This window comes from Panthera onca, chromosome B4 (genome assembly GCF_046562875.1).
Source record: "Panthera onca isolate mPanOnc1 chromosome B4, mPanOnc1 haplotype 2, whole genome shotgun sequence".
In the NCBI taxonomy this organism is placed as follows: domain Eukaryota; kingdom Metazoa; phylum Chordata; class Mammalia; order Carnivora; family Felidae; genus Panthera; species Panthera onca.
Window position 1 is genome coordinate 122,090,656 of NC_138345.1, and position 26,392 is coordinate 122,117,047.

The 26,392-nt window shown below is 34.5% G+C and overlaps 2 protein-coding genes across 8 annotated transcripts in view; one reads left to right on the forward strand and one right to left on the reverse strand.

The window, feature by feature from the left end:
* Positions 1-26,392, forward strand: part of PARPBP (PARP1 binding protein) — a 149,008-nt gene that overhangs the window by 50,048 nt on the left and 72,568 nt on the right. For 3 of the 7 annotated variants that reach the window (XR_009617016.3, XR_009617017.3, XR_009617018.3), the window contains exons 9-11: positions 824-905; positions 14,252-14,387; positions 14,870-15,006. Coding sequence is in view for 2 of the 7 variants with exons in the window: in XM_060656591.3 (XP_060512574.2) it covers positions 824-905; positions 14,252-14,387; positions 14,870-15,210 (559 nt within the window). In the remaining 5 variants the exon portion in view is untranslated. Of the gene's footprint in view, positions 1-823; positions 906-14,251; positions 14,388-14,869; positions 15,452-16,722; positions 16,913-23,108; positions 23,334-26,392 lie in introns of those variants that run through there. The other 4 variants (XR_013556672.2, XM_060656592.3, XM_060656591.3 and 1 more) reach the window with 4 other exon arrangements.
* On the reverse strand, positions 15,730-18,365 carry PMCH (pro-melanin concentrating hormone). The gene is made up of 3 exons (XM_060656598.3): positions 16,660-18,365; positions 16,131-16,329; positions 15,730-15,842 (listed from the first exon to the last, which is right to left on the reverse strand). The coding sequence occupies exons 1-3, from the start codon at positions 16,906-16,908 to the stop codon at positions 15,793-15,795; spliced, it is 498 nt and encodes a 165-aa protein (XP_060512581.1). The 5' UTR covers positions 16,909-18,365; the 3' UTR covers positions 15,730-15,792.

Here is a 26,392-nt window from a genome sequence, read left to right on the forward strand (position 1 = left end):
TCATAGAGAAAGTTATTTTGTGTTTATGGAATTTTTTTTAAACAAAATTAATCCCTACATCCATTTTAAAGAAGTATTTTTCTCAATCATGTGGCCAAACATATTTCAATTGTTTATAGCTACCTTAGTATTTACAATTGTCATTGTGCAGACAAGTACCAATTCATGGTAAAGTGAATTTTTAGTGATCTGCATTGAAATGATAAAATTAAGGGCAATGTGGTGTATGAATATAAGTCAATGTAAGGTTATAAACGAGTGTTTCTTAGAATAGACTATTCTTTATTCTTATATAACAGTCTTTTGAGTTAAAGAGGTTATGACTCTGGCTCTATTAAGCCAGAAAGGAATTTATTGAGGAATCCAGGTTTGTCTGGCTCCAAAGCTCCAGTGTTTCTTTCTCCATTGTGCCTTCTTTGACCGTCCTATTTCTAAACTATATTTTTCTCTTGAATTCCCCTGCTATGGCTCTTGTCCTTTTTTATTTTAAATTTTAGTTGTGTGGGTATCTTATTTCCTGTACTTTAGGCTTCAGGATGCCTGAATTCAGGGCAATGAATGAATCTACTTTCTGTCCTTCATAATATCTTACACAGTACCTTACATATATCAGAAATTCAAATATGTAGTGACTGTATTAATTAACATAGCAAATTATTAATATTTAGAACTTTAAATAATAATACTGACACTTTTATATAGTATTATAAACAACAAGATTTAGTTGTCTTTTTATTTCATTACTGCTTTGGGGTAGGGCAGGGGCAAAAACAAGTTAAAAAGCTACTTTTGTTTATAGATTTTTGCTTTTCTTTGGACATAGATCTCCCACACAAGTGAATAATTCATCAATGAAACCCCTAAGAGAACGCATCCATAAGTCAATGCACGAGAAAAAAACTAAGGTACAGTTTAATGTACTGTCATAAAAATGATAGAAATGTTTTTGTATTTGTAAAAGATAAATATAGAAAGTTGATCTGGATGTTATAAATATATATCATACATGGAACAATAGGAATTGAATGGAAAATGAGTTATGACATTGACATACTGAAACTTTCCTTTTATACAACCTAGGCTCATTGTTCTTTGGCTTAGCCTATATGCTGGACCTAAAAGAAGGGAAGGAATAAGCACTTGCTTTTGTAAGTGTTCAATAAATGTCTTTTCAGTGAATGAAGGGGAAAATGAAGAAGACATGGTTTTCTCATCTACATTACTCACATTGTATTTTTTATTTTTCTTAATGTTTATTTATTTATTTTGAGAGAGAGAACAAGGCAGGAGAGGGCAGAGAGAGAGGGAAAAAGAGAATCCTAAGCAGGCTCTGTGTAGAGCCCAACATGGGGCTCAATCTCATGAACTGTGAGATTACAACCTGAGCCAAAATCAAGAGTCGGATGCTCAACCAACTGAGCCACCCAGCCACCCTTCATTACTCACATTTTAAACTAAATCTTGAGAGACTATATAAATTCCATTTTGTTCCTCTCTGAAGATATTATGGCAGACTATAATTAATTGTAGATTAAGACATGGAGAATATTTCACATTGTTTCTTGACTAGAGCTATTCTTTATATCTTTATTTGGTTTGAAATAAGTTTTCCTGTCCTCATTTCAAATGTTTGTGCCAGTAAGTAGCCAATAATGTGTTTTTTAAGTGTTTAAAATTTTCTTGGTCTTCTTATTCTTTCTTCCTTTTTTTTTTTTAATACTTTTTTTTTTCACGTTTATTCACTTTTTGAGAGACAGAGACAGAGTGTGAGCAGGGCAGGGGCAGAGAGAGAGGGAGACACAGATTCCGAAGCAGGCTCCAGGCTGTGAGCTGTCAGCACAGAGCCCGATGCGGGGCTTGAACTCATGAACCATGAGATTATGACCTGAGCCGAAGTCAGACGCTTAACCGACTGAGCCACCCAGGCACCCAGGTCTTATTTTTCAAAAAGAAACCGGTCTTAACTCATTTAGCATACATTTGTTGAGTATCTACTATGTGCTAGACGCTCTTCTGTGGTTGGGAATTCATTCATTTGTTCAACAAAATTTTCATGTCAAATTTACATTTACCCTTAAATTATCAGTTATTCATCTTGATACAATTTTAGGAACTGTGATCTGTATGCTGTTTATATTCCCATTTGGAAAGTTAGTCCCAGTTCACAAAACTTTTAGTTATCATCAGTTTCATCTACATACTCAAAACCCATTTAGTTTATATTAATAAGTCTTGTCTTTCTTTTGGTTGTTATTAGTTGTTAGTACTTAATACCTGTAGGATACATCAGAGAGTTTTATATGATTTTTCTGTGAATAAAACTTGTCAACCTCTTGTTATATTACATAAGTACTTGTAGTCAAGGCAGAAGATTTTAAACAAACAAAAAAATCCATTCTTTGGACTTGATTAGAAACAGAAATGTACTGTATAAATTCTTTAATTTTTTACCTGTTATGGATACTGACAAACTAATATTTTCATTTAAAGGTCATTGGGATATTTTGTTAGAACTAAGTAAATCAAAATGAGGAAGTCTATCTGAAGAATGAGAGGTCTTTTTTTTTGTTGTGTTTTATTTTATTTTGTTTAGAAATTGGTAAGAGTCAGCTAATTACTATAAAATTTATAAACAAATTTAGAAAGTTTTGGGAAGTAGAGGAGAGATTGTCTAATCCAGTCTCATTTATAAATGTGGAGACCAAAATCCTGAGAAAATAACTTATCTAAGATCTCATAACTACTATGAAATCTTTTATACCAGTGCGCAAAGCCATGGTTAAATGCTATTGAGATTAGAATCACATTGTTTCTGTTACTTAATAGTGGAGCTGGCTTAGTCTACATAGCTCTGAAACCAGATGGCAGTGGAGAGGAGAAGGAATTGTTTGTGATAAATATACTGTAAAAAAGCAAAGTGTGAAAATAATTGGTTTAGCCAGGTATACACAGCTGTACCATAGCCAGGTACAGTATTTTGTTGGAATAGCAAAAATGTTACAAATATTTACTACCAGGTAACTATGGAAAAGTAGTTTAACAGCTTATTACCTACTATCCTGTTACTTTTGCTCTTTTGGCGTAAAGTTCTTTTTTTAGTCATGGAAAGAATATATGATCTACACTTGAAACAGTGTCTTGGGAAGAGCACTTCAAAAGTAGAAAATATTAGGGAACTTAGAATTTTGATGTCATAGATGATAATTAATTGAAATATCTATGTCATTATTATATGGGGCAAATTAACTTTTCTTAGATTTTAGTTTTCTCATTTATAAATAAAAATAGACATCCCGCTGATCACAAAATCTTGTGAAACCATATTCGTTTTAAGTCCTCGAGTTGTTTTTCCTACACTGCTTATTAGGAAACTTGTCCATGATGGTCACATAAGTTCCCCTGCAGTAGAAATCAGAATCTTCTTCCGAACCTAGATGGTTTTGATAGGAAGCTATTGAGAATGTTCACTCCTCATTGTTATCCCCCAATTCCAAGCAGTTTATACACATATCCTCATACCTCTTTCTTAAAAGATTTCCCTCCTTCTATCCTTGTATATTAATTAATTTTATTCCTTTCAGTGTGGTTTAGCAGTATTTTGCACATCAGGCACAACTGAAAAGTCACATGTACATGTCTTTTCCTTATTCTGAGTCTAATGTTTGTGTCCATATTGAATGTATGTCACACAGATGTAAAATAATGCATACATAATCATTAGCATTAACTGATTTCATAACTTATGTGAGCTGATCAGGAAAATGTTGGATCTTTAAAACATAGAGTAGCCAGGGCAGTGAAAATTAGGGCTCAGGTAGTGTGAAAAATAGACTGGCTGTAACTCTGGTATCTTCATAAGTAGCCAGGCAGTCCAGTGCTGATGGTGTTAGAAAATTCTTAATTAGACCTCTAACTTCAAACTTTAGAGTGTTAACAAACCTCTGAGTATATCCAAATTAAAATGGTAGATTGAGTTTAACTCATAGAATTTCTCTCCCCTCAAAATGACTGTAAAATAGTACCAACTAGCAAAAACCTTCACCAAGAGCAAACAACAAAGAATAATGCAATTAGATACAATAACTTAAAAAATGATGGCCAAGGAAAGAAACTGAAGATTTCAAGCGAAGATGCACAGCATGACTTAGCATCTTAAGATAGCCCCAGTCCCCAGATATTATACTAGTCAGTTGACAGATCCTGAGAATTATCACTAATATTTCTCAAACTGGAAAATATTTTTTTTTTCCTCCTTTTCAGAGGAATAGTAGAAGTGGCAAGTAGATAGTAATCTGGTTAAAATGTAAAAAATAACCCTGGAACTTATACACACACAAATGAAGCCTCTAGTGCTACATAGTGACCTGGGGAAATTATCTAAATGATCCCTCTCCATTTGAATGAGATATAGTCTAAGTAGAGGCAGTGAATCTTCTTATAATACATACAATGTATAATAAACTCTTAGGAGAGAGTGTAGAACCCAGAAATGTTTTCAAACTGTCTCCTCGGCTGAACACTACTTCTGCCTCTATCATTCCTTAGGCTAGTGAAAAATGAGGAAAAACAGAAAATATGCAGCCTTCAAAATGTCACCGAGGAGAAAATAAAAGGCTCTCAAAAAAGGAGCGAACAGAATCAAGAAATCACTCACATACTTGGTTGCTTCTGTTTCAAACTAGGATATAGTAGGCCATGACAGAATACCATTTCTGCTACAATAACAAAATAAAAAGCAGATAAATGGGGAAGGATATATTTTAAAGACATAGGAAAGGTATGTAAGCACAGCTATTTAAGTAAACTAAAAGTCTGGGGAGAGTAAAGTCCTTGTGAGGTGAGCAGCTTATTATCAGCTGTTTTGTTCCCTGAGATTATTTGCCAGTTTTAGATGTGAGCCAAGGATTGACGTTGGCCCACATAAAGGAACTCTTCTGAGGGAAGGAGTAACTAACAAAGACTGGGTGTCTTGGGGGGTTGGCAAAAATTTGAAAACTTTAGGAGCCCTGAACGCATGATTATTTTTACCTAGTGCACATATGCTAGATTGTTTGTTTGTTTGTTTGTTTGTTTTTAGAGAGAGGGAGAGAGATGAAGAGAGTGCCAGCAGGGGAGAAGGGCAGAGGGAGAGAGAGAATCCCAAGCAGTCCCTGTTCTCAGTGTGGAGCCTGCCGTGGGGCTCAATCGCACAACCCTGGGATCATGATGTGAGCTGAAATCAAGAGTTGGATGCTCAACCATCCAAGCCACCCGGGCATGCCAACATATGCTCAATTTTGAAGCCAAGTGGGTGGCTAAAATTCAGTAGACCAGGGGCGCCTGGGTGGCTCAGTTGGTTAAGCGTCTGACTTTGGCTCAGGTCATGATCTCACGGTCCGTGAGTTCGAGCCCTGCTCGGGCTCTGTGCTGACAGCTCAGAGCCTGGAGCCTGCTTCAGATTCTGTGTCTCCCTCTCTCTCTGACCCTCCCCCATTCATGCTCTGTCTCTCTCTGTCTCAAAAATAAATAAACATTAAAAAAAATTCAAAAAAAATTCAGTAGACTAAAATCACCTATGCTCTTGAGGTAGCTAGAAGACAAGACCCTGCTTGAGGAGTGGGAACTGCCTTCAACCCATGGCTGTCTCCTTTTCAACTTATTTGTCATATTTGGAAATGGAGTAAGTAAGATAGGAGGCCTAAGAGCACAGTGGAAAAACCTCTGAAAGACAGATTGAATCCCCCAGACTTTCAGGTCAGAGACAACAGAGATCCACAAGGCTCTCGATTGAAAGCCTGAGAGAGACATTCCTGAGGAAGAGATGAGAACCAGAAGACAAATGTAAGTTATGATAAGTAGAACCTAGCTCTTAATCAGCTTAGTCCCTGACTGCATGTAGGTTATCAGCCCTTTGCTGTGTCTGCTTAACAGAGACAAGGGAAACCCTTCTAGATAGGGGAAACTTCATCTGGAGTGTCTACAGTCTTTATACACAACATCCAACATGAAATAAAATAATTCTGGACATGAAAAGAGGTAGGCAAAAGCCTAAGAGACTCTTAAAAACTGAGAACAAACTGAGGGTTGATGGGGGGTGGGAGGGAGGGAAGGGTGGTGATGGGTATTGAGGAGGGCATCTTTTGGGATGAGCACTGGGTATTGTATGGAAACCAATTTGACAATAAATTTCGTATTAAAAAAAAAGAAAAGAGGTAGGCAGATTTTTCCTTTAATTAAGAGAGAAAACTAACATTAGTGGCAGATTTACAAGTAATCCAGATACTAGAATTAACTGACAAGGAATTAAAAATTTTTCAACATGTAAAAGTAATTATAGGAAAAGATGGGCAAAATGGATGATGATTGGGGAATTCCAGCAGAGAATTAAAATCTATAAAACAGAACCAAAGAGGCATTCCAGGACTGTAAAAACATCATCTGAAATTAAGAACTCATTAGATGAGTTTAATAGTAGACCAGACATAGCATTAGGTGGCAAAAGTAGACTTGGAGGGGCGCCTGGGTGGCGCAGTCGGTTGAGCGTCCGACTTCAGCCAGGTCACGATCTCGCGGTCCGTGGGTTCGGGCCCCGCGTCAGGCTCTGGGCTGATGGCTCGGAGCCTGGAGCCTGTTTCCGATTCTGTGTCTCCCTCTCTCTCTGCCCCTCCCCCGTTCATGCTCTGTCTCTCTCTGTCCCAAAAATAAAAAAAAAAAAAAAAAAAAAAAAAAGTAGACTTGGAGATAGGTCATTAGAAAAATATCCAAACTAAAGCAAAGAGAGAGTAAAGAATTTAAAAATCTATAGAAAAGCGCAGGACACAGAGAAAAATCTAACATGTGCCTAATGAGTCCCAGAATGAGTGGAGAAAATAGGAAAGAAATAGTATTTTTAGAAGACAAAATGATTACAATTTTTTTCCAAAGCTTAATTGATCCTTTTACATCAGGTAGTAGTTAGAAGACGTGGGGAACAGATGCGAGTTCTCCTTTAGTAATATAAAGTTGCATATGGGTTTCAATATTATGGACCCAGCAAACAAAACATGTCCCAGACTCCTTTGAGAATCCATTTGCAGCACATGAAAGTGCTACAGGGTGTAGATGATAACGCGTTGCTCTGGAACAGTGCTCTCCAGTGGAACTTTCTGTGGAAATGTTCTGTAACTATGCTAACACATGTTGCTGTCAAGTGCTTGGAATGTGGCCACTGCAACTGAGGCGCTGGATTTTTAGTTTCATTTAATTTTCATTAATTAGCTACATGTGGCTAGCATATTAGAGGAGTTGTAGTTCTGATGGATTAGAGATACCCACAAAAGGAAGAACTAGAGACCAATAAGTAGAGAAAATGGTGCCCTGGCCTTGAGAAATGAGAATAAGATTTAAAAAGGCAGAGAGAATGCAAGAGAGACTTCTAAGCTGAGCAAATAACCTGATGAAAGTATTAGGTTATCTCACTAGTATAGACTGTGTACTGGGTAGCTGTACAAAATAAGTGAGTAAATAGTGTAGGGCAAGGTTAAGGAAAGTGTGTGTGGCTTTTGTGGTTTTAAGGAATGGTTATTTTTTGTAGGGCTTATTGTGAGGATATGTGCATGAGAGCCTGAAAAAGGTGGACTATTTAAGAACTTTAAAGGAACAGTGGATATAATGGGGCTTAAGGACTCAGCTGCATGGTTTTCAGTATTTAAATGTGATTTAGGTTTTCTCTGCATGTATGCCTTTCTCTTGTTTCTTTATCGAACGGTTTCATTACTCTGCCGAACAGAGTGGGGCTTACTTTGTCTTACGTGTTTTTCTATGTCAAAGCTTGTGTTCTTAGGGTGATTTAGCTGTTCTTTGCCAGTCTACTTCTCTCATTTCTGTATCACATGGTTTCCTTTGTCTGTATTAAAGAGTAGAATCCATTTTGTAAATCTTTTTTCTACCTCCAAGCCTTTTCTTACTCATGTTTCTGTTCCCTCATACCTTCCTCTTGCATATATCTGTTATTACAGTCTTATAATTTTACTTACTTGATTTGTTCAACAAACATGTTTTATATGCCTCCTGGGTACCAGGCTATGTCCTAGGCACTGGAGATACCTCAGTGAACAAAACAGACAAAAGCCCCTGCCCTCATGGACAGGTCTTCCCCAAATATTTGTGGGGCTGGAGTACAAGAATATAAATGGAAGCCCATACATGGCCCACCTCCAGAGCCCCTTTCAATCTTTGTTCTGTTCTATACTCTTAGGGACATTCCTTCAAGAGGTGTACGCACTCTCCTCCCCATCACCCTTGCCATAAACAGTCTGCCCTTGAACCTAGAGAAAGAGGCCAGCACCAGCCCAGTACCTAAGATAGTTTGAGCAGGGAATTCTGGGGTCCCAGGTACTTGGAATAGGATCAAAAAGGGAGTGATAGTCTCCAAGTGGGCCCTATAGACTCCTCACCCTGTGGGGTTGGGGAGGCCACAGGAAGGCCAGAACCAAACTAAGGGTTTGGCCACCAGTTGCCAAATTAAGGGTTTTGTTCACAGAGCTTACATTTTAGTTGGAAGAGGCAAACAACAAAACAAGTGAATTATGTGGAACATTAGAAGTTTATTAGTGCTCTGGAGTGAAATAAAGCTAGGGAAGGGAATAAGGAGAGTGTGTTCCTTTGTGTGTGTTTTGATTTTAAATAGGATGACCAGTAGAGATCTCTTTGAGAAGGTGACATTAAGCAGACTTTATTTAAGAGAGAGAGCAGCATTTTTCATTAGAATGAAAATGGGATGTTTGTATTAGACTGAACTAAAGTTGAATTTGTTGGGCTGAAGTAATGAGGTTGGGATTTATTGCATACCTACTAAGTGTCAAGTGTTATATTAGACATTTTATATCTTTCATCCCAGTTAATCCTTGTTCAATTCTAGAAGACATCATTTTCTAGACCTTACAGTTAGTAAGTAACGGAGTAAGGGTTTGTAGTCAGGTATAAGACTTCAAAGACTTTATGCTCTTTCCAAAGAGTAGATAAAGGCATAGTAATTATAGTCAAGAGTCATAAAAAAAAGTAATGCTACTACTTAGGTCAAAAATATCTTTCTGCTATTTAATGAAATAAATTGAATTTCACTGATGAAGCAATGAATTATTTGATGTATTTTACGTTCATATGCCATTAACGATAACAAATCTGGTCTTTTTGAAAAGGCAGTAATGTAAGAATGAAAAGATAAATTTAGGATATTTATTTTCAGTTGCATATTTAATGAGTATGTTGAAAATAAATTCCTCTTTCAAACTTGTTGATTTATTTATCAACATAATGGGGCTTAGCGCTTTCATTATCTTATTAATACACCTAACTCAGAGAGTGACTGCAACTTTACAGTATTTTGACTCATTTGTCTTAATTTAGCTAGAGTCAGGCTTTCCTATGTGAAGTACTATTTTCCTCAAACTGGGAACTTACTAATAATTCCAATTTAAAAAGGGCTTGTGGCAAAAGGACTTTTCCAATTCTTGGCAAGTTTGAAGTTCATTGCAATTTTACTGTGGATAGAAATCTTTCCAAAGGGGGGAAATCACTCTACAAAGGAAAATGTTCAATCCTTTTCTCTCATGTGACTTGAACATAAAATGATTTTAACAGCCATGTATGAATCTGGACATTATTCTTAGTTGTTTAGTATTTCAAAAGCAGTTTCAAGAGGGAATTGTTTTGCTTGTTTGTGATTCCAAATCAAATACACAGAGAGATTTGGAAGATTTGCAACAGGAAGTAATCTCAATTCTATGTAGCCACTAATCTTGTACAGAAAAATTCAACTTTTATGAACAAAAGCAATCTCTTTTAAGTTACAAATACAAGCCAATGCAGCTTGTATTGTTTTGATAACTGAAATGAAGATGTTGATTGTAAGTTCAGTTTTTGAGTTGCATTCCTAGAATAATTTTAGAGTTGTCCTGGTCGTGAGAACTCTAATTTAACAGATTTCTTACTGTATAGGAAACTGTCTTCATATATGTTACTACATTAATTAATTGCATGGCATCTACATGGATCTCTAGAGCTTATATGGTCCTTTCCTATTTTTAACTTTACTTAATTCTGACAGTTCTGTAAGATTAATATTATTCCCATTTATGTGTGGATAAGTGAGAGGTTCAGAGGTTTACCCGAAATATCCAGTTTATAAGTGATAGGGCCAGTTGTAGAAAGCACGTCTTTTAACTGCAAATCTGGAGCCTTTCCAATCACATCACTGTCTTTTTGTGCTGGTTTTGCTTTTTTTTTTTTTTTTTTTTTTTTTTTTTAGCTGGACATCACATTGTTGGCTCCAGTCAAGTTCACGATCAATGAAAATCTCCAGGTCTTTTTCATATATTGCATTTAAGTCAGGTTTTCGTCATCCTCATCTGTAACTGATATTTTGAACTTAAATACAGGACTTTGTTTATCCTCATTCATTTTCATCTTATTATTTTCTACTTATGGTTCTAGTGTTCTGACATCTTTTCAATCTTGAGTCTGATATCCAATTTATTTATTATTTCTTCCAGCTGTGTGTCAACAGCAGGTTTTATAAGTAGAATACCTTTGTGATTATAGAAGCCATCTAAGTAATCCCTTTAGTATTCTGTGTGCCTGTTTATTACATAGTTGGAACTTAATAAGTCATAATTGATTTAAAAAAAAGAGATTTTTGTACAGGGTGGGGAAAGAAAACCCACGTGTAATCTTTTACAGAAAGAAAAAAAAATACCTTCATTGTAACTACTCAGTTATTTCTTTTGGACATAAGTATTCCAAGATTACTGTAGAACAGTTGTGGTTCTCATGTTTTGATATTTTTATAAATAATATTTTTTATGGTGAATAAAGTGGTTAACTATTTCCTTTCACATCTGAATCTATTCTCGGTATTTTAGGAATCCATTGCCTTATAATTCTGGCTTCTGAAATTACCCTACTGTCACTAAGCCTCAAGAATTTCTCTATAGGGGGCCTTAAGAAAGGAAATGTAGTTGTGACAAGGGCTATGACACTTATTCTGTACCTGTATTTACATAACAAGGAAAGGTTTTTACTTAGTTGTATGTCAACAATAAAAATGACACTGCTTTCTGGGGCCCCTGGGTGGCTCAGTTGGTTAAGCGTCCAACTTTGGCTCAGGTCATGATCTTGCAGTTTGTGAGGTTGAGCCCTGTGTTGGTCTCTGTGCTGACAGCTCGGAGCCTGGAGCCTGCTTCAGATTCTGTGTCTCCCTCTCTCTCTGCCCCTCTCCTGCTCAAGCTCTATCTCTCAAAAATAAATAAATATTTTTAAAAATGACACTGCTTTCTAAAGAAATGTTTATTTTTGCTAAATGTGAGACTGAGAAAACATCAGTTGTCTGTAGTAAATAATTATTGTATATTTTTTCAGAGTGTGGGACACTAAAGTGGTCTAAGCCACCCACAGGGGCTATCACTATCTGGGTACCATGGAAATGATCCTAGCCAGCCACTTAGCATTCATTTGCCTTCATGGTCTTGCTGTACTCTTTACAACTCATTATGGGCAATTAGTTTATAATTCTTTATAAGCAATAACTCTGGTGAAATGAAAGAAATGTTGTATAAAGAGATAATGTCAATTGTTAGTACTGGTTTTGCAGATAGAAATAAAAGTTTTTGATAATGTTACTAGAGTAATGATGTGGTGCAATATAAACTTTACGAAGTTCATTTTATTAACAAAATGTATTTTAATGGCTTTATCATTTGCTTTAATTCTATATGTATAGAATTAATAAAGTCCAGAAAGGGCTAGTTATATTTTAGTGGATCTCATGATGGAAAATGTATAATAGTAGTTGTATTCATGTGGATTCAGGAGGATAGTGGATTATAGTTCCATCATCCATAATCAAGAGCCACTTTCTTACACTATTTCAAATAGAGTTTGATCTTTTACATTTTCACATTTCTTTTTCAATTTTGTGAGTTTTTATGCTTAAAATGGAAGATATCAAACTCCAGTTGTTTAATTTTTTAAACAAATTAAACATAATTTTTAGTGGTATGGGAACTGGAGCTCTCATAGACACCATTAGAAGGACATAAACATGTCACTCTGGGAACATGTGGGGAATAAGCTTAGAAATTCCCTGGGCTTACACCAATTACAAAGCCTTAGGTTGCTCTCACCCAAGCTTGGGTAAACTGAATAAGAACCCTAGAATAGAGTTGGGAGGGGCAAAGGACCCCAGATTAAAGTTGGGAGGGGCCAAGGCCCCCAGGATACAGAGGGAGGGGCAAAGGCCCCAGAATAAAGAGGGGGGCAAAGGCCCCCAATATAAAGGTATATGAGGTAATCAAGATTAGGCATTCAGGGCGAAAACATCCCCCAACTTAGTAGTATAGCAGAGAGCTGCTTTCACAGGAAGGAAGGACCAAATTAGGTAAATAGGTATATAGGGCTATAGATTCCAGGGCTGAAGCTACCCAGAGCAGAGCTGATTAGCAAAAGAAAAGGTGCCTTGTTAACCCTGAAGTTATTTGCCCCATCTGTCTTATCTCTTAGGCTAGCTAAGATAAACAGACATGATGCCTCCTGTCCTGCCGTTAACAACCATCTAACCATCTAACCATCTGCCCATCTACCAGGCGCCAGGATTTTGTTTTATATTGACCCAAACCCCAAATACCATATATCTTCAAAACCCCCTTTTCTCTCATGTCCGTGAGTTAATGTTCACAGATTCATTGTCTCTTTGTGCATGCCCATCACATTTGTAAGCCGTCTGATTTTAATAAATATGGAGCAAGGACCCTTATTCGGGGCTCTTGTCTTTTCCCGGACATTAGCCATCTCTCGCTTTTAATCCTGCATCCCGCTTTCTTGCTGGCCAAGAAAGAACTTTAGACTTAGAGTCTACGACAGGAACACTTGCTTTTATGAAGCAACTGGATTAATCTAATTCCTTTTAAATCATAGTCTGTATTTCACTGCCATTATCTTTGCAAACGTCTAACTGAGTTAATGCAGTGATCTCTCTGAATGTATAACATAATACTTAATTGCTGAATATGAAATAAAAAGTTGTGCTGTTTTAGACTATGAACGGTATCAATCAATATTTTGTAAGTAATGTTCCACATAATGTAGTTTTTGACGTATTAAATTTTTGAATTGTTGAAGTCCTCTTTAATATTTACTCATCTGAAATTTCTTAAAAAAATTTTTTTAATGTTTATTTTTGAGAGAGAGAGAGAGAGAGAGAGAGAGACAGAGCACAAGGAAGGGAGGGACAGAAAAAAAGTGAGACATAGAATCCGAAGCAGGCTCCAGGCTCTGAGCTGTCAAAACAGAGCCTGATGTGGGGCTCGAACCCACAAACCGTGAGATCATGACCTGAGCTAAAGTTGGCCGCTTAACTGACTGAGCCACCCAAGTGCCCTTCATTTATCTTAAATTTAAACATCTTTTTCTGAAAGGGATTTGACATCTCAATTTGGAGATATCTGCAAGTTATAACTAAATGTCATTATATATCAACTGTAATTACTGAAATTTGCATTGTCCATATAGATTACTTTGTTCTGAAATTAATTTCTTTCCCTAAAACAGCCACTGGTTTTATGTTTGCAGAGTACATTTCCAAAACTACTTCCTTGACGTCCTTTTTAGTGGTTGAGAATTAAATTTCGCTTTCTGATTTTCTCCTACTTATGATCTTTGAAGATAAATGTGAGCGTTTATTTTGAATATTGGACCATTAAATCTCTTGGTCACATCTTCCTAGAATGATATATTTGAATCATCTTTCTTATTTTCCTAAATATTTAAGTATTCGCATATTCTGGAGTCTCAAATTGATTTTTCTAAACTGTTACAAAAATTTTTTAAATGTGCATAAAGGTGGTATTACTGAAAAGAACAAAAATGCCAGTTGTAGCAAAGAATGAGTTTGCAGATTATGAAACTTCAAGCGTTAAAAGTTCCCAGTGAATAATGGAATTTTTAAGGGCAACTAAAAAAATATTTTAGCAAGAGAGTGAGCAGGGGAGAGGGGCAGAGGGAGAGAGTGAATCTTAAGCAGTCTCTGCACTCAACACGGAGCCTGGCATGGGGCTCGAACTCACAACTCTGGGATCATGACCTGATCCAAAATCAGGAGTAGGACATTCAACTGACTGAGCCACTCAGGTGCCCCAAAGGAAATTTTTATGATCTCTTGATTAATATAGAGTATATTTCTATTTAGATGAAAAAATAAATCAAAATAAATTGTATACTTTCTTCTTTCTGTTACTAGATGAAGCAAACCTTAATTAGATCCCAGTTTGCTTGTACTTATAAAGAGGACTGGATAATAAGCAAGGATAAATGGAATGATGTTAATTCAGCATCAGAGCCTTTGTATGTACTTCACATGGAAAATGACCTTTCTGGTAATTGACCTTATTTGAGTAATTAAATAACAATTTAATTCTAGTGTATTAATTAGTTTTAACTTAAATAAAACTAGATTTTGTTTTGCAAAGTATGAAATGTGAAATGTAAAGGTTTATATTTATAAGACCTGAGTTTATTTAAAAAGTTATATCTATGTACAAATCTAGGAGGAATAGGACACAGTTTGATTCAACTAAATGTATTTAAGAAATCACTTGTAGTATTTAAGGGTTAAGTGTCATGCATTCAAACAAAGCAAATATTTGTTTGTAGGGGTAAAAAGTGATATGGGGAAAATGAAAATTAATGTGATAGTAATATGGCTGTATTTGCTAATCATGTAATTTATGGTGTTATGTGATTGCAAATCAAATTTTTGAATATTCTTTAGTGAATTTTAAACTTTATTGTAAAATTTTCATAGGTAACAATACTAAATATTATGTAATCTCTTTCCTCTTTTCATCTTGCATAACAGAAGGTGTAAATTCATCTGTTAGAAGACCAACAGTTGGAACGAGTTCTGGAAATGTTCATCTGGACAGAAGTAAAAGTGAAAAAGTTGCAAGGAAATCAAGTAGTCAGACAGGAAATAAAAGCTCAAAGAGGAAACAGGTGGATTTAGATGATGAAAATAATCTTTGTGATAGTGGAAATGAACCATCTCAACATAAAAATTTTAAAATACCTAAGACATCAAACAATTTCCAGAATAAATTATGTGGCAAAATAGCTAGAGTAGCAAAAAGCAACAACTGTGCAGGCAAGGACAAATTGATTACTGGCCAGACAAAGTTAACTCAATTTTTTAGACTATGAATTTGTTTTTTATTTGCTTTAGATTTCTGTATATATTAAACCATTCACCAAAGGCATCTACTTAATTTTTAAGAGATCAAGATATAGGGGCGTGTGGGTGGCACAGTCGGTTAAGTGTCCGACTTCAGCTCAGGTCATGATCTCGTGGTCCATGGGTTCGAGCCCCACAACGGGCTCTGTGCTGACAGCTCAGAGCCGGGAGCCTGCTTCGGATTCTGTGTCTCCCTTTCTTTCTATCCTCCACCACTCATGCTCTGTCTCTGTCTCTCTCTCTCAAAAATAAATAAATATTAAAAAAAATTAAAAAAGAGATCAAGGTATAAGTTATGATTCTTTATTATATTGGTCTGAAGTGTATATAAGGTTAGTATGTTAAGCTTTAAAAAATACTCATAAATCATAATTATGCAGAATATTCACAAAGTTTAATGCACAGATAAAGCATATCATTTAAGTTACAGATTTATTTATTTTAAAACAGACATTTTAAATAATACAAGTCATAGTAACATTAAGGGCTTTTTCCTGGACAGACAATTAAATGATTTTGTTTTCTTCAGGAAAGATGTGGTCCAGCAGGTTTCAGACTTGCCAACAAGGTCGATAGACTCTTCCCAGCATGCACCTGAGCACTGAAGGAATAAAATAGTTTAAATTGTCTAAAGGACTATTATTATCACACAAAATTTATTAGAAATAAGAGAATGGATCTTATACAGCTAATTCTGAGTAAGTCAGAATTACAATAACTCTTAAATTCTTTTTAATCCCACATCTGTGGCAGGGGGCACTTAACGTCAAGTGTAATTGAACCATGGTCTTACTTGATTTTGTTAAGATTGGATCCAGATCCACTTAAAGTCAGAATTCTCTTTTATAGTATTAAGATGTAAGAATTGAATTTTAAAAAGACTACTCACTGTCAAAATCTCTCCTTCCTATAGGAAATTTAGCTGAGTTTTCTTCATCCCCAATTTCTCTCTTTTCTTGTGTTGATTCAGTATTCTGAACTCCATTCTCAGCTGGAAAAGCTACAGATCCTTTTAGTGCCAGATAAGGTTTTATAGCCAGATTCAGTGGCAGACCATGATTTAAGAAATTATGTTTGGAGCCTGTGTTCTGTAAAGAAAAGGTTGATTTGTGTTTTAGCTGTCTTATTGGGAATAGAACTATAATATAGTTGTATAGTATTCTCACTGATCTCAAAGATGGCTGTGTACTGTTTTGACTCTTTAAAAATACATTAGATATAGGTTTTTGGGAAAAACCTTTTGGATAAGAGGTGTTGTCCAGAATGGAAAAACCACCTGCTATGTACGAAATTTCGTCAGTTGTCCTAAAGCGTAATGTGACTGCTTGCATATATTTTTATAAAATTTTACTTTCAAAAGCATTGTAAACATCATTCAGATTTCCACTGAAAAAAGGATAAGTCCCATTGCCACTTACCTTTGAATTTTTGTTTTCCTCATCGTTCATGAAACTGCTCTCATCATTTTTATATTGTTCCAGAGAAGGAACGACGACTGATTTTTGAGGAGTATCATCCTTCTGAAAAGCTTTCCCCAGCCTGAATGTATTAAATACCATGTCATCTTCTAAATTTCTTATGGACTTGGATGCTGAAAGTAAAATGCCTTGAGAAAACAGAGAAAAAGTTAGTATTAATATGTAGGAAGAGAGACTCATTTTTGCCATTCTTAGTTTGATGTTTGCATAGAGTCAAATAAAAGTATGTAAAGTGAAGGAAAATTTCTCAAGTCAACCTGCTTTGAAGGTGATTCCTACCTTTATATATTTTCCAGTTTGAATAGAAAGCACTTCAAAGACGTAGACTGTCATCATTCTAGAAATGACTCATCAGATAGAGGCTAACCTCTTGTATAGCTGCTAATACCTACATTGTTTTGGTTTTAGTGGCATATTGTTTATTTTGAGTGTGTATTTTCTCAGAATCTGATTAAGATCCTTGGTAGAATGCTTTCTGTTGAATAGATTACAGTCTCTTGAAAGTGGATTGTTATTAAGGAAGACCATGGGACACCAGGCTCTCCATACTCTTACTGTTTTCTTCTCTATATTTTCTGATTAGGCATGGTATTAAAGCTAAAGTTATTTTATTTAAGGATGATAAAGGTTTTATTTACTTTTAATCCTGATTAAATTGAAGTAGCCTTCCAAAAGGATTTTCTTTCATAAATGCTCAGTTTAGTTTTTGGTAATTAAAGTATATATGCCTGTCAGTGTGAACAAAAAGTCATTCATGCCTTATCAAAAATTGGCTTGTCATTGTGTTTTATCTCTGCATTTACAAGAGGATATTAATTATGAATTTGACAATGAATAAGAAGTCCATGAAAAGAGTATTTATGTGTTCTATAAATATTAATTTTGGGTGAATATGTTGTATAATGGTTAATTAAACATTTTGCAATTAAGTTCTCATTTTGACCCCTCCAAGTAGGAAAATACATTCTTGTATTTGTCTTTTGGTACATATGTGCAAAAATTTTCTAGGGTATATTCCTAGGTGTGGAATTAGTCATGGAATACACGTGTTCAGCTTTCCTAATGCCAAAATATTTACAGAATAGTGGTAGCCAATTACCTGCCCACCAGCAGGGGTTTGACAATTCCCATTGCTCCATGTCCTAACCAATACTTGGGTATCTTATTGCCCTTTTAATTTGTATTTCTCTAATTACCAAAGAAGTTGAATGTCTTTTCATATATTTATGAGCCATTTGTCATTCCTCTTATGTAAAATGCCCCTTAAAAAAAACTTTGTCCATTTTTCTTTGGGTTGTCTTTTTCATATTGATTTATGGGAGTTCTTTATATCCTAGATGTTATTGTTAGTTACATGTGTTTTATATATTTTTTCTCATTTTGTGACTTGTCTTCTCAACCCCTTTATGGTTCTTTTGGTGCACCAAACTGCTAAATTTTATTGTTTAAAAATTTTTCCCTCATAATATGATTAGTACTTTCAACATGTTTTTATTTAGAAATCTTTCCCAACCCTGAGATCATTATCATATTTCTATACATTCTAAAGCTGAAATGTTTTGACATTGACATTTAGATTCTTAATTCATCTGAAATTTTGTGTATGATTTAGAATAGAGATAAATTTTACTTTTTCCAAATGTTTTTACATATTTCTTGAATAATTTGTCCTGTGTCTACTAATCTGCACTGCTGTCTCTGCAGTATATCAACTTTCTGTATACATGTGTGTCTCTTTCTGAACTCTACTTTCACTGCCAAATCAACAATCTTAATTATTATAATTCTAAAATAATTTTTGATATCTGGTAGGTCAAGTTTCCTAGCTGCCTGCTCACCCACCAATTTTTCTTCTACAGCAGTTCCTTGGCTATTGTCCATTTCTTTTTCATATAAATCTTAACATCATCTTTTCAAGTTCTGTGAGAAACTTTGGTAGGATTTTGAAGGGAATAGTATTAGTTCTGTGGATTAATTTTAGAGGGTAATTGACACTTTTAGGATAATTCATTTTCTTATCCATGGACATGGTACTTTTCCATATTTATTTAGATCTTCTTTAATCTTTTAATAACATTTACTATTTTCTTCATAAAGTTCTTACATGTTTTTGTCGAAAGGATTATAATTCTTTATAATTATACTTAAACTATTTTAGTTATTATAAGTGGTATTTTTAAGAGATTTACCTTTTCTAATGTTATTGTTGGTTATAGACATGCAGTTGGCTTTTGTGTAGTGCTCTTATAAACAAAATACTTTCTAAATTCTTTTTAATTCCAAATAGTTTATAAATGTATTAATTCTTTGGGGTTCTCCATGAAGACAATTGATGTAAAAAATAAAAGAATGGCATTTTATTACCTCCTTCCAAGCCCTTCTATATTTGTATGTGTGTGTGTGTCTTTCTTCTGTGTGTCTGTCTGTGTAAGCATGCACACTAATATTGACCAAAACCTCCAGTAAATGTTGGGAATAGAGATAACAGACATCTTTGCAGTATGACTGATTTTAGAGAGAATGCTTTTAATGTTTTGCTGATGATCATATCATTTTTCTCCTTCGATCTTTAGTAAATGAAATGAACAGATTTTTCTCATGTTAAATCAACCATGTGTACATGAAACAAACCTTTTAAAAATATAATTGGAGTCAATATGGTAGTATTTGATTTAGTACATTTTACGTTTATTATCATGAGTGAGATTGATATGTACTTTCTCTTTCTTATGTTGCCTTTGTCTGGCTTTAAGGTTATGCTAGCTTCATAAAATGAACTGGGGAATATGTTTATTGCATTTCTTTTCTCTCCTGTAAAAACTATTTGAGTGTGGTGTTTTCTTGCTGGTTTTTTTTTTTTTTATAACGATGAATTCATTTTGTTCAGTGACTGTAGGAGTATTCAGCTTCTCTGTTTCTTTTTTAGTTTGTTTCAGGAATGTGTATTATTATAGAATTTGTCCATTTCACTAAAGTTTTCAAATTTGCTAGTATAAAGTTATTAATAATATTTTCTTCTAAATATTTTAATTCTTGCTTCATCTGTAGTTATATTTTATTCTAATTATGTTTACTTGTAGTCATACAGTCTCTGCCTGTCTCTCTTTCATCCCTGTTTTGATCAGGCTTCCTAGAAGTTTATCAGTTTTGTTAGCCTTTTCAAAAACAAACTTTTGGTTTGTTGGTCTTTATTATATTTTTCTATTTTATTAATTTCTGCTGTTTATTATTTTGGGGGGGATATTTTTTAATTTTTATAACTTCTTACATTAGAAGAATAAGTCATTAATATTTAGACTTTAAGAAAATAAGCTATATGTTTCCTTTTATGTATCATTTTTGCTAATTCCTACAATTTTGATAAGTGAATATTTAGTGTTTAATTCTAAGTTTTTATTATTTTCATTATTTCTTCTTTGACCCCTCAGTTACTTAGGTACTTTTAACATTCCAAATATATGGGAATTGAAATTTGGGGGCAGGGGCTACCAATTTTCAACAAAGTTGTGTCAGAAGTCTTGGTCTATAAATTATAGAGTATTTGAAATCTAGATTCAACAATATGTAATGATTTTCAACTGTTTTTGGCATACAAATACAAATTTCATATAGTTCAACATAGAGAAACTTGCCTTATGGCCTATAATATCTTCACTTTACATAAAAGTTCTGTCTATTCTTGAAAAGACTATGTATACATTATTGTTGAGATCAGGGTTCTATAAGTGTCCATAAGATGAAACATGATAATATGTTGTTTAAATCTTAGATGTTTTACTCATTTTTTGTCCACATGAACTATTATAGAAAGAGATATTCACAAATCACTACAATGGACTTATCTAATTCTTTCTGTAGTTTGCAATTTTTGCTTTATTTATTTTGAGCTTATGTTATTAGGACACTCAAATTAGAAATTGTTTCATCTTGCTTATAAGCCAAATCATGTATCATGACCCTCTGCAGCATTAATTATGTGTCTATTACTGTTATTTTTCCTGTATCTTTATGTTTTAGATATACCTATTGTAAATACCATGTAGCTAAGTTTGGAATTTTTAGTCTGACAATTTTGTCTTTTACTTAGAGACTTTAGTCTATTTATATTTATTCTGTTTACTGAATTACTGAGATTCATTACCACTGTCTTATTTTGTGATTTTTATTTGTTCTAATATGTTTCCCTCACCCCACCCTCCCTTTCTTGCCTTCTGGTTAAATTTAATCTATTTTTTGTTCTTTTAGAGGCAACCCTAGAGATTTTAATATCATCTTTAGTTATTTATGTTTTAGTTAATGTGTATTTCTGCGTTTCTCCCAAATAAGGTAAACACCTTCAAATCCTTAGCTCCAGTTACCATTATTCCTAATTTATATGCTATTATGTTATTTTTTTAATGTTTATTTATTTTTGAGGGAGAGACAGAGTAGCATGGAGGAGGGGCAGAGAGAGACACACAGAATCTGAAGTAGGCTTGAGGCTCTGACCTGTTAGCACAGAGAGTCTGATGTGGGGCTCGAACTCACCAACTGTGAGATCATGTCCTGGGCTGAAGTCAGATGCTTAACTATCTGAGCCACCCAGTCCCCCCAATGCTATTATTTTCTAAGATTTAAGTTCTGTCTTGATTTTTTTAATGAAATAGAGACTATTCTGTTGTTTTATACAGTTAACTCTTGTTTAGATTTATCTGCAAGCTTACTTTTTTTTCCTCACCATTCCTTTTTACATCTGAGATCTTTGGTAATTGTCTTCCTTCTGAAATACAAGTTTCTGAAGTATACTGAGTTAGATGCTAACTTAGTGAGGGTCTGTTAGTTAGGAACTAAGTTTTGTTTTGTTTTAGTTAAATGTATTTTGCTGTTCTTAAAAAATGGTGTCAGTGTCTATACAGTCATTTATTTGACTATCATTTTCTCTTAGTACATTATTATTTCAGTTTCTGGTTTTCCTTGTTACTAGTGAGCTATCAATGCTGTTGGTTTTAATCATGATGTCTTTATAGGTAATCTCTATTTTCTGTCTGTCTGCTTTTAAAATCTTCTCTTTGGCTTTGATGTTCTGTAGTTTCACATGATGTGTCTGGGTTTGGATTTCCTTTAATTTATGCTTAGATTCTTGAATCTGAGGTTGAGTGTTTCTTATGAATTCTGGAAAATTATTAGTTATTATTCCTTTGAATATTGCCTTTCCCTTTTCTGGAATTCCCAATATAATATTGGGCTTCTGTGCTTACTCTGTCCTCTATTTCTTGTAACCCTCTCTTTCCTAGTTTTTCTTTCTGCCTCTGTGCATTTTAAATAATTATTCAGAGTTATATTCCAGCTTACCAGTGCATTTTCACTTATATCTAATATGCTGTTTAATCTGTGTATTGAACTTTTAATTTAATTTCTTATATTTTTTATTTTTAAAAATTCTTTTTGGTTCCTTTTCATATCTGCCTGGTCAGTTTAAAAATGGCTTTCCATTTTTAAAAATTTGAAATCTTTTATTGCTTTAAATCTATTCTTAAACATTGATTTTATATTTGTATCTAATTATTCTAGTATCTGCTATCTTTGTCTGTTTGATTCTATAGTTTCTTATTTCCGCTTATCCCTAGTTCATGGTGTCTTCTTCATGTGTTTAGTGAATTTTCATTTTTTGTATATATTCATTGAACTGTATCCAAAGGAGTTCTTGAAATTCCTGTGTTGGCTTCTGCCAGGCCCCTGGAGCACTAGCAACCCAGGGCCACTTTAAAATTTCTGCTTGAGGCTTTTCAGGCCACAGCATCAGTACAAATACCAAACTAAGTCAGTATGCCTTTGTCATTAGGAATTCTCAGGACAGTATATATTTTTTCTCCACCCGCCCCATCTCCCTCCCTTGTTTTCTTAGAGCCTTTCCCAACATAGACTTGTTTCCTTCTACAGGCTGGATTTTTTTTTGTCGTTTACTTCCTTATGGGGTTCCCAGCTTTATGTGGGATTTTCTGATCTGAGCTCTCATTTTACTTGGGTCCTAAGGTTTGTCTTCTGTCCCAGCATATGTGGGTCATTAAAACCAGGTGCTAGGCCACCAGGAATTCACAGAATCTCTCAGAGCAAATGTTGTCTGTAACCCTTGTTAAGTTCTGTGGAATTTTTTTTCTTTTCTAGCTTCGTATGGTTTCCCTTATTTTACCACCCGTCCAGCCATACTTTATAAAAGATGTTTTTGTCAAGCATTTTGTCAAGATGTTTTTTACTGAGAGGTGGTCTCTACATAAGTAGTCTGCCATATCACTGGAGTTGGACATATCACTTCATACTTTAGTATAAAATTCTCTCTGCAATGGAATCTTTGTGCAAAATGTATATATAATGCATGCTAAATTATATCCTTTTTAACTTTTGTGTTATAGGGCTATATTTCACGTTCTTCAATGGTACTGTTTAATATTCTGATTTCTGTAAGTATGTTTTGTTAGAGACGGAAAGAGCTGCTAATTCTTTTGGGGACTACTTAAATCTTATTAGGGATATGTTTTCTGAGAGCATTTATAATAAAAGACTCTGAACTCCTCTGACTTTTTTCTTAGAGCTTTCTTTATCTTTTTAATGTTAGTCATGCCTTGATTTTCCCCAGGGTTTGAACCTGCTTTGGAGGTGCTATTTAATCTACAAAAGTCCTTGTTAATGGTAATTTTTTTTTTAGCTGCTATTCTAGAAGTATAATAAATATTTATAATTATGTATTTTGTGTTGAATTTTCACTGCATGAATTGGTTTGGCTGATCTTCACCCAAAATTGGGACCAAATTCAAACCATTTTAACAGTTTAGAAAAGTTAGTTAATGTTTTCCTTTATTTTGTTTAAATTGTCTTAGACTCTGAACAGTATGGGGTTTTCCCACAATCATTTAATTATGGAGATAGTTTCCAATTTTCTTAAATGATAACTTTTTTTTGAAACATTGGTTACTCTGATGTGCAGTGGAGCATAGTAGATTTCTTTTCCATTGATGCTGAAAATGAAGTATCCCCAAGTGGTAGAAAGGAACTTTGAAGAAGAAAAACTCTTGCCAGATGGACTTGGGTGGTTCAGAAAACCTTGGAAAGGCAAAGGGTTTATATCAAATGTGATCTTCATTTTCTGAAGAACTACTAACACCATGTATTTGTAAGTTGCTTTATCGAATTTTTCTTTTCTCCAGTTAAGATCTTTCCCATACGATGCCAGTTAAGTGCAGTGCAAATCGAAGGGATTGGTTATTGTTTTATTGAGAACCCTGAATTTAATGGCTAATTTTATGAGTCTAACAGCCAAGATTGCTCAGTTATTACCAAAAGATATAAGAAAACTTAAATTCCTCCTCAAATTTATACAGTGAATAACCCATATACCTCTACCTAGATTCTACCACTAATATTTTACTATACCTGTTTTATTATCTACCCATCTTTCTATCTCTCCATTAATCATCTTATTCTTTTTTTTTTTAGGTTTATTTATTTATTTTTGAGAGAAAGCGAGAGAGTGAGCGAGTGAGCATGAGCAGGTGAGGGGCAGAGAGACAGAGAGAGAGAGAGACAGAGAGAGAGAGACAGAGAGAATCCTAAGCAGGCTCCATGATGCTAGTGTGGCTTCAACTCATAAACCTTGAGATCATGACCTGAGTGGAAATCAAGAGTTAAATGCTTAACCTGACTGAGCCATCTAGGCACTCTAATCATCTTATTCTTCTAATGCATTTCAAAATACATGTATCAATATATTTTCTACTAAATACTTCAGTATGCATATCATTAAGTACAATTTAATATTTGTTTACAAATTTTTAAGGTAAAATTTTACAAAAAATGTACAATTTGTGCATTTGGTAAGTTTTGACAAATCTATATATCTATATAACCCAAACTCCTTTCAAGGTTAGATATTGCCATTACCCTGGAAAGTTATCTCTTGCCTCTTCATCATTAACTGCCACCACTCTCCCATCTCCATGCCTTACCCCAATTCTGTGCTCTGAGGCCATCTTTGTTCTGATTTTTTGCACTGTGAATCAGTTTTGCCTGTTCTGGAATCACACAGTTTGTAGTCTTTTGTGTAAGTCCTCTTTCACTTAGCATGTTTGACATTCATCTATGATGTGTGAATTAATAGTTCCTTCCATTTTATTACCATTGTTTGAATAAATCACAGCTGGTTTATCCATTCTCCTTTTGATAGACTTTTGAGTTGTTTGGTTTTTAGTTTTTGCTGTTATAAATAAGGCTTCTATGAACATTTTTGTACAAGTCTATTTGTGGACATGTTTTTATTTTCTTGTGTAAATACCTAGGAATGGAATTGCTGGGTCATAGGGTATGTATATTTGATATTATAAGAAATTATCAGATTGTTTTTTTAAAGTAATTCTACCATATTACACTTCAACCAAGAATTTATTAGAGCTTCAATTGCTCCACATCCTCACCAACATTTGATGTTGTCAGTCTTCTTAATTCTAGTCATTTCAATAGATGAACGTGATATCTCATTGTGGTTTTAATGTGCATTTCTCTGTTAATGATGCTGAGCACTTTTCATGTGCTTATTAGCTATTCACATACTTGTTTTGTGAGGTGTCTGTTTAAATCTTTTGCTCTTTTTTTGTGAGAGGGATTTTTTTTTTTTAATTTTTTTTTTTTTTTAACGTTTATTTATTTTTGGGACAGAGAGAGACCGAGCATGAACGGGGGAGGGGCAGAGAGAGAGGGAGACACAGAATCGGAAGCAGGCTCCAGGCTCTGAGCCATCAGCCCAGAGCCCGACGCGGGGCTCGAACTCAGGAACCGCCAGATCGTGACCTGAGCTGAAGTCGGACGCTCAACCGACTGAGCCACCCAGGCGCCCCGGGATTTTTTTTTTAATTGTTGAGTTGTAACAAGTTTTTAAATATCCTAAATTCGAATCTTTTTCTCTGTGTTTGTGTGTGTGTGTGTGTGTGTGTGTGTGTGTGTGTGTGTATGTATGTATTTTTTTTCTCTCTTGACTATTCATTTTCTTAGTTGGGTGTTTAGATGAACAGAAGTTTCTAATTTTGATAAAATTTATCAGTTCTTTCCTTTATCATTACTTTCTGTGTCCTAAGAAACCTTTGCTTACCTCAAGACACAAAGGTATTCCCCTATACTTCCTCTAAAAACTTTATGGTTTTAGCTTTTACATTTAGGTCTATGGTCCACCTCAAATTAGTTTTTGTGTGTGATGTGAGTATGAAGTAGGGTTTTATTTTCCTTTTTATATATGGATATACGGCTGTTTAGGTACCATTTGTTGAAAAGATTTTCTTACCCTCATTGTGATGCTTTGGTGCTGTTTTTAAAAACTAAGTGACCAAAAGTACATACCTATTTTGGGATCCTCTAATTTGTTCATTGATCCAATTGTTTATTCTTTTTGCAGTACCATATTATCTTGATTACTATAGCTTTATAGTAATATTGGAGTCAAGAGTATAAGTGGCGCAAATTGGTTCACTTTCAAAACTGCTTTGGATATTTTATTTCATGTTTATAATTATAAAATTGTAGTGTACATTCTTTTATCGCTCTGGAATTAAACCAGAAGTTATTAATAGAAAAATAGTTAAGGCTATCTACAGATATTTACATATTATGCAACACACTTTTGAATAATGTATGGTTCAAGAAGGCAAATGCA